The sequence below is a fragment of the Giraffa tippelskirchi genome, chromosome 12 (genome assembly GCF_054371585.1).
Source record: "Giraffa tippelskirchi isolate mGirTip1 chromosome 12, T2T-mGirTip1v1.2.pri, whole genome shotgun sequence".
Classification (NCBI taxonomy): Eukaryota; Metazoa; Chordata; class Mammalia; order Artiodactyla; family Giraffidae; genus Giraffa; species Giraffa tippelskirchi.
In genome coordinates, this window is record NC_137286.1 from 146,999,710 (window position 1) to 147,012,450 (window position 12,741).

The following is a 12,741-nucleotide window of genomic DNA, read 5'->3' on the forward strand; positions in this document are numbered from 1 at the left end:
GTTAACTTTTCCAGTGAGAAAAATAATAGATGCCTATTCTTGTCTAAAACTAGCAACTGAATAAGTTATGTTAGCAATAATTCCTTTGATTGTACAATTTTATGAGTTGTACATAAAATGGAATTTGCTTCTAGCTTTGTACATATTTTTAGTGTTTATAATAGGATTGGCAATCCTGAAACAAAAGATAAAATAATCATACAAATGTTATATCCAAATCTCCTTCCCTTCAAAAGTATTTGTATCACACACCTGCATATCTTGATGGTCGAAGGAGTTATTTGTATTCTCAAAGACGTTTTACCCAATTACATAAGAATTGAGACATATTCGGAGTTTTTTTTAGGTATTTATTTTTTCATTGGAGAAAACTGAAAGCACTCTCTGGTTTTCCTCCCACCACTCAGAGCATCAAATATCAGTCAACTCAGTGGTCCGTCCTAGGTTCCCTGTCTGCTCAGTGTTTACACGTCTTCAGAGAACTGCACGCTTGCAGCTTCGAATACTGTCCATGATGGTGGCCCCCAAAGCCCTCTCTTGAGTTTCCCGGCCCATGAGGACCACTACCTAGTGGGTTATCTCTGTCATTCTGTCCTCAACTTTAGCTTTTGTACACAGGGAATTACCCTCTTCTTTTCCTGTCCCCGGTCTGTCACTCCTGTGTTTCGTCCTTCTATCACAAACCTGGGCGTGGTCATTTTCCTGCCCGTCTTATAACTGAGAACCCCTGAGCCCACAGCCTCCTCCCTGGTGAACAGCTTCGAGCTGCCTGAGTTACAACCACGGCCGACCAATCCGTGCATCCTCAGCGGTCTGCGCTTACCCGGTGCATCAGCACGGCGGTGTCCGGATTAACCCGCCAGCCTCCTGACAGAGTCCCCTGCTTCTCACCCACTCCACTCTCAGCAGTGGGGCTACAGTGAGATTGCTACGTGGAAATATAATCAAAGTGTTCAATCCACCATCCTTTCCATTGCTGGTGATATAAAATACCTATTCCGTAACATAGTTCATGAGTCCCCTTGCTCCAGGAGTTCCGCTTAATTCTCCAGCATGATTTTTCCAATTCCCCCACCAGGTTGGAGGATACAGTTATACTGTATACAGTTATACAGTATACAGTATACAGTTATACTGTAATTTCTGGAATAGGCCACCATGTTCATCCTTTTCATGTTCTTTGCTTTTCTTAGAAGTGTTGACTGGGTCAGCCTTCCCTGCCCTGCAGCAGGACTCAGAGCGGTCACTTCACTGACTGGCTTTCCATACCTTCCTGGGTCCCAGTGAGATTCCCCCTCATGTGCCCTACCTAGCACCTGTATCCATCCCATCACATCAGTGATCATGTGTTAGAAATGTCTCTAACATTTGTTCTTATCGCTCTCCAGTCTGGGAGAACTGAGAGCAATGCTGATTTCGTATCTGCAGAGGGCTGGCACAGAGCTTTCCGTTAGTACTTATTAACGAGAGTCAGTGAATGTTCTAGTTTTGCAGATGCTTGTCTGTCTCAGTGCATCGCTGAACACATGTGTGAAGAAAGGGTGGGTGAGCACACACCGTGAGACTCCTGGGCCAACAGGAGACATGTTCCGGTGGAGATCCAGGAGACACCTGGGCTCGTGCGGTGGGGCTGGGTATAGACATTTTTGATGGACGAGTCAAAGAAACCGCACACAGTGGAGGGGGAGTTCCATGAACGGCAAAACATGTTAGCGTGGGCAACACATATTAGCAGTCTAAACAGGTCATCGAGGAGTCTGTACACCTGACAGTTTTCCGATGGTTCTGAGTTAGATGCATTTACTCCTTAAGATGTTGCGTGTGAGCCGGTGAGTGGAGGGTATATATAAATTCTGAATTCCCAGAGACCTTTAACATTATAATTTCTCTTTATTAAGTTTAACAATCTCTTTTTGCTTCTGAACTAGGAATTTGGCTGTCTCTGAACACTCATTTTATTTGTTTACTTTTTAAAGAAGTCACTTAAATGACCATCAAGGAATTAATTTTGGTGAATTTATCCAAACCAAAATATAATTATCCAAGGGATGAGTAAAGTCCATAGCCAGTGTGAATTTAAATTTCAGCTTAAATACATTTTCTATCAGCCATGTAGCGCCTCCTTACACACACACACACACTCAGGCACACGCATGCAGAATGTCAGTCACCTTACTACCCTTTGATAGTTTCAGTGATTATAAAGTTCATGTAATAGTGAAGGTGCACCCTTGTTTGGTTCCACACTTTACTACTCGCATTGAAGTCATTTACCACCAAGATCTTTCCTGAGGTTAAGACACGTGTTCCAGACTACTCTGAAAGTGAAATCAGCATGGCCTACTTAATTTAGTTCTGGAACATGCCTCGCTGATTTCTAATTGGAAGCGCTCGGGAATTACTGACTTGCAAAAAAAGGAATGGAATTCCCCAAGTGAGAGAAGCTTCTTCATTCCACAGATGAATGTTTGTTTTTACAGGCCTGAAATAAAATGGAAGTGCTTTTTGTTGTTAAAGATTTTCATGTAGGAAACTATTTGCTTTGACGACTTAAATGCTTTCTGCAGGTACCGGGGAAGCTATGGAGGGAGGTAGTTTGTTTTCTCTCTGGAGTTCCATGAAGAGTGAATTGAATTTAGAAAATGCAGAGTAATTGTTAGACTTTCCAACAATTTTTTGCCGAGACATAAAAGCCTTTAGGTGCTGCTGTTTTTTCAAAGTTGTGAAAATCAAGAGTGATCTCACTTAATTCTTGGGTTTGCATTTTTGTCTTTCCTTTCTGCTTTGCTTCTCTTCCGCTTTCGCTAGCTCCACTCTGTTCTCTCTGCCCCTCGATTCTTTCCTCCCGACCTCTCTTCCTTTCTTATGGTTGAAAAGCAAGCAAATCTCTCACATTTTTTACATAAAACAGAACTCTTTCCTGTACCCATTTTAATGTCCTGGGACCCTGCTCTATGTATTATATCTTTTCAGATTTCAAGAGAACATCCGTATCTTTAGTAAACTGTGTATATTTGGAAATAAAAATAAACCCTAAATAGAAGCAGTCTGCTGTAACATGATTTAAGTGTTACTGTTGTATTTTATGTTCTGTAGAGCCAAACCCTGATTTGGGATGGACCTGTGGGAAAGCGAGCAAGGAGACAGACTATTTAGTAGGTAGTTCATTTTCCAATGAGAGCACTAACAAGATCAACAAGTGATGGGTGGGGAAATACTTCGGAATGTTTGGACAGAGTTCTTGCATGGGTGGAGAATGACCCGCAAGTGTTGCAAAAACAACAAAGCCACAGACCAGAAAAGCCAGCCCCCTTCTCATCAATACAATAAACCAAGAAATGGAAGGACAAAATTAGGAAAAGAGAGAATAAAAATTCCAAAGGAATCTCCCAAAATTAAAAAAAAAAAAAACTAGAACCATTACATGATTTTATCAAGATTGTTCACAGTATTTCATTAAAAGCATAAAATATGTAGGAATCGCTTTTCAAAAGATGTGTAAGATTTATACATTAGAATCTATTTAACAATGTAATATAAATATAAAACAATATATAAAAGTTAAAGAAGATGTAAATAAATGAGGCAGTAAGCCATATTCATGTATTGAGATAATGAATATTATTGAGGTGCTGTTACTGGCCCTTTCAAATCGGGCACCAGAAAGGGTCCTCCTGCCTGCTTCACTCACACCAATAGAACAAGGTTGAACAGCTGGGTTCAGAACCAAAGGGGAGCTGCTTGTTTTCTTAAATTTAAGTAGAGTTGATTTACAACATTGTGTTAGTTTCTGGTGTACAGCAAAGTGATTCAGTGATACATGTTTACTGTTTTTAATATTCTTTTCCATTATGGTCTCTTACAGGATATTGAGTATAATTCCCTGTGCGGAAGCTTTATTTGATCAGAGGACAGAGATGTGTAGGCAGGGCTGGTTTATGGGGATCTCTTGGTAGGAGGGGGAGGAGTTTGGGGTGAGCACAGTCGCTTTTCTCACGGCTCCAATGCCAAGGGAAGATTTCTGCACATAGCCTATCACCACCGCCATCTTGAACAAGGCGTACACCAAGAGATACAAACTAGAATATTTATAACAACATTATTTGTAAGTATAGATGAATGATTGCAGTGGCTTGAATGTCCACTAAGAGGAAGGTGGCTAAATTGTGATATGTTTGTACAATGTAATTCTGTGCAGCCAAACCAAGGAATGAAGGTTTGTTAAACCCATCACCTCCAAGGATGCTCAGAAATGCAGTATTAATTCTTGAAAGTAAAGCACAGAAGAATTCATACATCAGGACTTTCATTTCTATAAATGTCAAAAACAGATGAAGCCAAGCGATATGTTGATTAGGGGTCCTCCCATACCTAAGGACTCAGCGTGCAAAGTAAACATGGTAATGGGTAACACAAAATTCATGACAGTGGCCAACTCCGGGAGGTAGGAACAGGGATAGTTTGGGAGAAGAACACGCAGAAATACCATGAATGACACTTTAAAAATTTGAGTGCACGGGACTCTATTTCATTATTTGCTCTCTCTGTGGTACATATCCATTCTATATACTCTTTGTATGTATCATGTATTTTATAATAAACTTTAAGTCACTTTAGTCATGTCCAACTCTTTGCGACCCCATGGACTGTCTTCTGCCAGGCTACTCTGTCCGTGGGATTTTCTAGGTAAGAACACTGGAGTATGTTGCCATTTCCTCTGCCAGGGGATCTTCCCAACCCAGGGATCGAACCTACATCTCCAGTTTGTCCTGCGTTGCAGGAGGATTCCTTATTGGTGAGCCACCAGGGAAGTCCCATTCCCTCCCAAAAGATGCCCTAAAGTAAACCTGAGAAATGTTAAGGAACCTTTTCAAATCTTCAATGATTTAACCCTTATTTGTTGAATAATATTTTATTTGAATGTGTTAATTGATGAAACAGTTTGTCATTTTTTTTTTAAAAAAAAGAGAACTAGAAGCAGAGAGTAAGAACCCTTTGAGGCAGTAGGTTATGCTAATGCATTCTCCTTCCATCCGTGCACCTGGAGGATAGTAACTGTGGACAGTTTACTGCTGAATCCTAAGTATCCAGCATAATCGTGACTATTTCAGTTACCTTCCTGTTTCAGGCGAACCTGGTGAAGCTTCTTTTGATGCATCAGGCGAATCCACACCTTCTGAACTGCCATGAGGAGAAGGCTTCGGGTAAGCCATGAACATCATACCGGATCCCTTTCCATCATACTGGAGTGGCTGACCCATCACTGCCCCAGCTACGGTGTGAGTCAGTGTCTCCTGGGATGCTCTGTGAAACACCCCCCACCCCCACCTCACGCCAGTCAGGCGTGTTTCACTAACTCCTGTGCACAGCTCTGTTACAAGAGTCTTCGAGAGGACAGTTAGCGTGTACAGGGATCATTGCACTGTATTTCATTGCAATGTGCTTTTGAGGCTTTAAATTTTCTGGGCAGTGATTCTTGCACTGCCGCTTACTTTAAAATATATTTTCTAAAATACCTGCTTGTCCCTTAGGGTACTTTAAAATGGTAATAGTATTTTTTTCTTTCTGCACAAATATTTATACTGCGGGCGATAGAGACTAGCATTACCAACCTAATTTAAAACTTTGACCATCTTAATGTTACTTATTTTCTCATAAGTACCCTTTTGAAGTTTTCTAGAGTTCTTTTTGCCACTCTTTTAAAAACTGAGAGCTACATTAATTTTCTAATTTTTAAAACTTGACAACAATGTTACTACCAGTAAGGTGTTTTGGTATATTAAAAAATAAAAATTCTAAGTAACAAAGAGAAAAGTCTAGCCAAAGTAACAAAATGATGTGAAAATTTTGAAGGTAATAATTGATCTGAATAACATAAATATACTTATTCTTCTCATTTTTATTCCTCTACTGACCTAAAAGCATGTCATGCCTGAAGTTTCTTTTTTTTTTTTTTGAAGTTTCTTATTTCATGTACTTCTAGAAGTATGATTACCTGATAAACCTCCAATTTAAGACAGAATGGGAGATTTGCTCTATTTCTTATTTTATTGGAATTAAGTATCATTGTCTAATGTTTATTCATCTTATTTGCTGAAAATAGACTGAAGACTTAACTAACAACTGTAAGATAGCTTAATAGTTTCAAATTTCAGAATCATGTTAACATTCATGATAAGGTAGTAATCTTACCATTATCTACAAAAAATATGCTTAATGGTAAATATTAAAAGAATAAATAGAAATTTGTAGCTTTTTCCATTCCTTTTCCAAACATTTTTATTGGAAATACAAGTCACGTCCTCTGTTAACTCTAGTTCTAATAGAAGGTGACGTTTTTTCAGGATCGTAATTCTGGCATTTTTCCCGGAGAATAGTGTATATGATTGACCCCGGACTGCAGGGGCCCCTCTCTGCCACACTTTGGCCTTTCAGGTCTAGTGTCAACTTGCCAAAAAAAGAGACACGCGAGGTGATTGACAGTGACAGTCCCGGAGCCCTGGGAGTGACTAACCTGCTGGTCTGGACTCACCCCTGGCCGCCACGGGCCTCGTGTCTGGTGACTCTCAGACAGTTTTGCCTGCATCGCTCACGCAATGTCTAGCATCAGCATAATCCGTTTTCCATGCCGTGTTGATCACAGGAGACATAGTGATGGGAACATAGTAGATTCTTAGTAAACCCTTGCTGATTGAATGAAAATACTTCTCACACACACAGGGGACAGAGGGCTTCAAGGCAGTGAGAAGCTTCAAGTAGACACAGGACATACAGCATCTCATGCAACTGTAAGAGGGAGGAGTTGGATAATAGTGCTAAGGACAGTGGACTAGACACCCATCGTGGCTGAGCACAGAAAAATCATTTCATCACTGCTATATTCTATTCTTGCTATTTTGTGTTCTTTGAATTTGGAATGAACACGTGAAAGATTATCTAGGGGATAAAGGCAGTTTGACATACCGCTGTTTCTTGGTACAGAAATAATCTCCCAGGATGAGGGCACTGAGCTGTCTCCTACTCATTACACAGGAAAGATTTAATCTAAAGCAAATGCTGATCAAATCCTGGCTTAAATATCTTAAATATCTTCTTGCAGTAGCTGAGTTACTTCACCCAGCCTTGTAACTCAAGCTCACGGACACAGGAGGTCACACGATTTAGTCGTGAGGGTCTGACAGGAGCAGCTGCGGCAATCCCGTTCCTAATTGTTATTTATGTGACTTTTTCTTCAGGATGTACTGATTTCCAGTTTAGTTGCTAACAAGCGTAAATTTGATTAATGCACATCTATAGTGCTGCCCGAGAATGTTCGGATGTCATTGTGAATGTGTAATTTGTAGGGAAATATGATTATTTTTGTTTCTTATTGAAAGTGAAAACTAGGCCATGGAGAGAGGCCAGAACCACTGTTTTTTAAAGGTGCAACCAAGTATTTATTTGTACGTCTGCCCACTTAGCAGAATGCCTGTAGAATGCCTGCTGCACATTATATAAGCGCCCAGCTATTGGGAGGGTATGGCTCTTTTCCTCTTTTGACTCATATTCACCAGGATGAAGGGAGAGTCTCATGGAGAAAAACCGACTTTAAGTTCTGTCAAGCCCAGCTTCTCAGTGATTTCGCGTTTTACCTGTGACCACTCCGTGAATATTATTTTTATATTTGTTCTTTTTGTTTGTCATTAAATATGCCACTCACTGATGTACCATGGAATAGTCTTTTAAAATGGTGATGCTGCCATGGTATTCCCACCATGGACTTTTCATGTTTTTTGTTTTGCTTCCTGTGTTGATAAATCGTAGCATGGTAAGTGTAGCAGGGTCATTGAAAGGGAGTGGTTTTCTGTGAGGTCAGCACTCACCGGCTCCGATCGCCTCCTGGTTTCTTCTAGACGTTGCCGCGTCGGAGTTGATTGAGGAAATGCTGCTGAAGGCCGAGTCTGCCTGGGAAGGGAAAACGCAGGCGCCTCCCTGTGTTCAGACCTTGGCCCAAGAGGACCCTTATGAAGAGATCGTCCCTGACCTTCCAGTCCTTCCCAGCAAGCTGTGAGTGCCTCCTCCCCGATCACAAAGTCGTCGACCTCACTCCCGAGGACTCAGTCTTCCTCCTTGGCCGTCCTCTCTAGTCACCTGTCAATTTTCAGTGAACGTTAAGTCTGTCTTTTATGGACATGAGTTTGGGTGGGCTCCGGGAGTTGGTGATGGACAGGGAGGCCTGGTGTTGCTGCAGCTCGTGGGGTTGCAAAGAGTCGGACACGACTGAGCAACTATATTGAACTGAATGAAGTCTGTCTTTCAGCCAAAAGTTAGAGCCTGCCTATCAGTGTTTACTGAAAGGCACTTGTGGACAATAAATAAGTTAGGCATGAAAACCCTCTGATTTTTAAACATTACCATTTCAGTCCTTCATTCAATTTGTCATCATGACACCAATGATAGTAGTTTTAAGTACATTCCATATTTCTAACTAAACCAATAACTATGTAATGAAACCAAAAGATTTCCAGTAACTATCATCATGGCTAAATTTCCTCAGGTAGGGAATATTAATACAAATGAAGTGAAAGTTGCTCAGTTGTGTCCAACTCTTTGTGACCCCATGGACTATACAGTCCATGGAATTCTCCAGGCCAAAATCCTAGAGTGAGTCACCTTGTCCTTCTCCAGGGGATCTTCCTGACCCAGGGATCAAACCCAGGTCTCCCACATTGCAGACGGATTCTTTACCAGCTGAGCCACAAGGGAAGCGCTAGAATACTGGAGTGGGTAACCTATCCCTCCTCCAGGGGATCTTCCCGACCCAGAAATCAAACCAGGGTTTCCTGCGTTGCAGGCGGATTCTTTACCAACTGAGCTATGAGGGAATTAATACAAATAGTCACTGTTTTCTGTCTTAAGTATAAAACTAATGATTTCTTACTATCTAAAGTATGTCCTAAAGACTGACACATGCTATAAACAAGGTGAAACTTAGAGACATTATGCTAAGTGAAGAAAGTCAGACACAGAAGGCCACATAGTGTATTACTGAATTTATAATGGAAGGCCTGGAATTAGCAAATGCATTGAGACAGAAGGTACATTAGTAGTTGGATGAGTGGGGTGAGGGGAAAATGGGAAGTAACTCTGAATGGATATGGGGTTTCTTTAGGGAGATGATGGAAATTTTCTGGAAGTAGATGAGATGGTTACACGCATTTGTGAATGTGCTAAAAAGCACTGACTTGTACACCAAGAAAGTGTGAATTTTGTGCTATGTAGATTATATCTCAATAAGATAAATGCGTGAGGAAAAAATATTTCAGGCTGAAAGCAAAATCTACTGCATATAAGCAGTGGGACCTGGAGGAATGTGCTTCCCATCTCTGAGTCTGTGTTTTGTCAGGCAATGGAGATTAAGTCTAATGTTAAGACTTTCTTTGGGGGTAAAATCGAAAATTATATTGATGAGCAATTCAAGTGACAGGTAGACTTGTTTAGTTTAACAGCTAAGCGATTTTGTAAAATTTCTTTTATCATTTGTGATTTTATCTTTGTAGTGGTAGAAATAAATATGAACTGGAATAAACAGGATGAAAATAACTAGGTACAGTTATGTTTTAAGGCAGAAAGTCTTAGTTTCTATAATTGACTTTCAAACCTTGTTTTAGTGTGGGAAGGAAAAATGTGGACATTTGAAGTCTCCTCTATAAAGAAGCCCCTTGGGCAAACTCTGGGAGATAGTGAGGGACAGGGAAGTCCGGCGTGCTGCAGTCCATGGAGTCCCAAAGAGTCAGACACGACTGAGCGGCTGAACAAAAACAACAACCACAACTATAGAGAAGTCACAGACATTACGAATGAGAACACTTTCTTTAAAGCTGGAAAATACTTGCATTTTTTTAGAGGAAAAAAAAAACAGCTGGTTGTTGATTTTTATCACAGTTTCACAGTGGTGATTGATTTGGGCAACAATTTACTGAGCTACGTTGGGACATTTTCAAATAGAGACCATGTGTGAAGTGAGTCAGACAATTGATACGAATGACAGGAAATAGAAATGTATTTCTTTAAAAATCTCTCAGGCATCATTTACCAAGCGGCATTTCTTTACTAACCAGTAGTGTGGGAGGCAGTGGTTACAACACCCAGGATCTGGGGAGGGTGTGGGTCTCTGTCTCTCTTGTCTCCTCACCGTTCCTGAGATCTTCTGCAAGCTCCCCTCCTTTTTTCCCCCTTTCCTTATTTTTCCCAGGACAGATCAGGACATAGTCATTGATAGGAGAAGCATAGAGTTATAAAGAACTTAAAATGTCTTCTCTCCTCCATATAATCTACAGTTTTTCTACTACAATTTTTTCTTCTCTCACTTTTTATCTCTAGTCCTCATTCCGAAGATTTAACAAATAAAACCTCATCTGAATTACAGTTGCTCATCTTTCTTCATTATTTAAAACCCCAGCTTCCTATCTCCTTTTTTAAAAAATTAGTTTACTTATTTTGATTGGAGGCTAATGACTTGACAATATTGTGGTGATTTTTGCTGTGCATCAACTTGAATCAGCCACGGGTGTACATGAGTCCCCCGCTCCAAAGGCCCCTCCCACCCCCCTCCCACCTCCCTCCCCAGCCCATCCCTCTGGGTCTTCCCAGTGCACCAGCTTTGAGCGCCCTGTTTCATGCATCTAACTTGGACTGGTCATCTGTTTCACATATGGTAATATGCATGTTTCAATGCTATTCTCTCAAATCATTGTGCCCTCACCTTCTCCCAGAGTCCAAAAGTCTGTTCTTTATATTTGTGTTTCTTTTACTATCTTGCACATAGGGTTGTTATTGCCATCTTTCTAAATTCCATATAAATGTGTTAATATACTGTATTGGTGTTTTTCTTTCTGACTTACTTCACTCTGTATAATAGGCTCCAGTTTCATCCACCTCATTAGAACGGACTCAAATGCATTCTTTTTAATAGCTGAGTAATATTCCATTGTGTATATGTACCACAGCTTCCTTATCCTTTCATCTGCTGATGGACATCTAGGTTGCTTCCATGTCCTGGCTATTGTAAACAGTGCTGCAGTGAACATTGGGGTACACATGTCTCTTTCAATTCTTGTTTCCTCAGTGTGTATGCCCAGCAGTGGGATTGCTGGGTCATATGGCAGTTCTGTTTCCAGTTTTTTTTAAGGAATCTCCACACTGTTCTCCATAGTGGCTATACTAGTTTGCATTCCCACCAACAGTGTAAGAGGGTTTCCTTTTCTCCACACCCTCTCCAGCATTTATTGTTTGCAGACTTTTTTGATAACAGCCATTCTGACCAGCATGAAATGGTACCTTATTGTGATTTTGATTTGCATCTCTCTGATAATGAGTGATATTGAGCATCTTTTCATGTGTTTTTTAGACATCTGTATATTTTCTTTGGAGAAATTCCTGTTTAGTTCTTTGGCCCATTTTTTGATTGAATCATTTATTTTTCTGGTATTGGGCTGCATGAGCTGCTTGTATATTTTTGAGATTAATTCTTTGTCAGTTGTTTCATTTACTATATTTTCTCCCATTCTGAAGGTTGTCTTTTCACCTTGCTTATAGTTTCCTTCATTGTGCAAAAGCTTTTAAGTTTAATTAGGTCCTATTTGTTTATTTTTGCTTTTATTTCCATTACTCTGGGAGGTGGATCATAGAGGATCTTGCTGTGATTTCTGAGCAAGCAAGTGAGTGCTCTGCCTATGTTTTCCTCGGAGTTTTATAGTTTCTGGTCTTACATTTATATCTTTAATCCATTCTGAGTTTATTTTTGTGTATGGTATTAGAAAGGGTTCTAGTTTCATTCTTCTACAGGTGGTTGACCAGTTTCCCCAGCATCACTTGTTAAAGAGATTGTCTTTTCTCCATTGTATATTCTTGCCTCCTTTGTCAAAGATAAGGTGTCCATAGATGCATGGATTCATCTCTGGGCTTTCTCTTTTATTCCATTGATCTATATTTCTGTCTTTGAGCCAGTACCATACTGTCTTGATGACTGTGGCTTTGTAGTACAGTCTGAAGTCAGGTAGGTTGATTCCTCCAGTTCCATTCTCTTTCTCAAGATTGCTTTGGCTGTTTGAGGTTTTTTGTGTTTCCATACAAATTGTGAAACTATTTGTTCTAGTTCTATGAAAAATGCCTTTGGTAGCTTGATAGGGATTGCATTGAATCTATAGATTGCTTTGGGTAGTATACTCATTTTCACTATATTGATTCTTATGATCCATGAACATGGTATACTTATCCATCTATTTGTGTCATCTTTGATTTCTTTCATTAGTGTTTTATAGTTTTCTATATATAGGTGTTTTGTTGCTTTAGGTAAAGTTATTCCTAAGTGTTTTATCCTTTTCGTTGCAATGGTGGATAGAATTGTTTTCTTAATTTCTCTTTTTTCTCATTGTTAGTGTATAGGAATGCAAAGGATTTCTGTGTATTAATTTTGTTTCTTGCAACTTTACTATATTCATTGATTAGCTCTAGTAATTTTCTGGTGGTGTCTTTAGGGTTTTCTATGTAGAGGATCATGTCATCTGCAAGTAATGAGAGTTTTACTTCTTTTCTAATCTGAATTCCTTTCATTTCTTTTTCTTCTCTGATTACTGTGGCTAAAATTTCCAAAACTATGTTGAATAGTAGTGGTGAGAGTGAGCACCTTTGTCTTGTTCCTGACTTTAGAGGAAATGTTTTCAGTTTTTCACCACTGAGGATAATGTTTGCTGTGGGTTT

The 12,741-nt window shown here is 40.0% G+C and overlaps 1 protein-coding gene across 1 annotated transcript in view; it reads left to right on the forward strand.

Annotated features, from left to right (window-relative positions):
• The window catches only part of MYO16 (myosin XVI), a 467,123-nt gene that overhangs the window by 169,261 nt on the left and 285,121 nt on the right, over nt 1-12,741 (forward strand). Inside the window, exons 8-9 of the mRNA XM_081547232.1 lie at nt 5,129-5,204; nt 7,893-8,046. Coding sequence (XP_081403358.1) covers nt 5,129-5,204; nt 7,893-8,046 — 230 coding nt within the window. The remainder of the gene's footprint in view (nt 1-5,128; nt 5,205-7,892; nt 8,047-12,741) is intronic.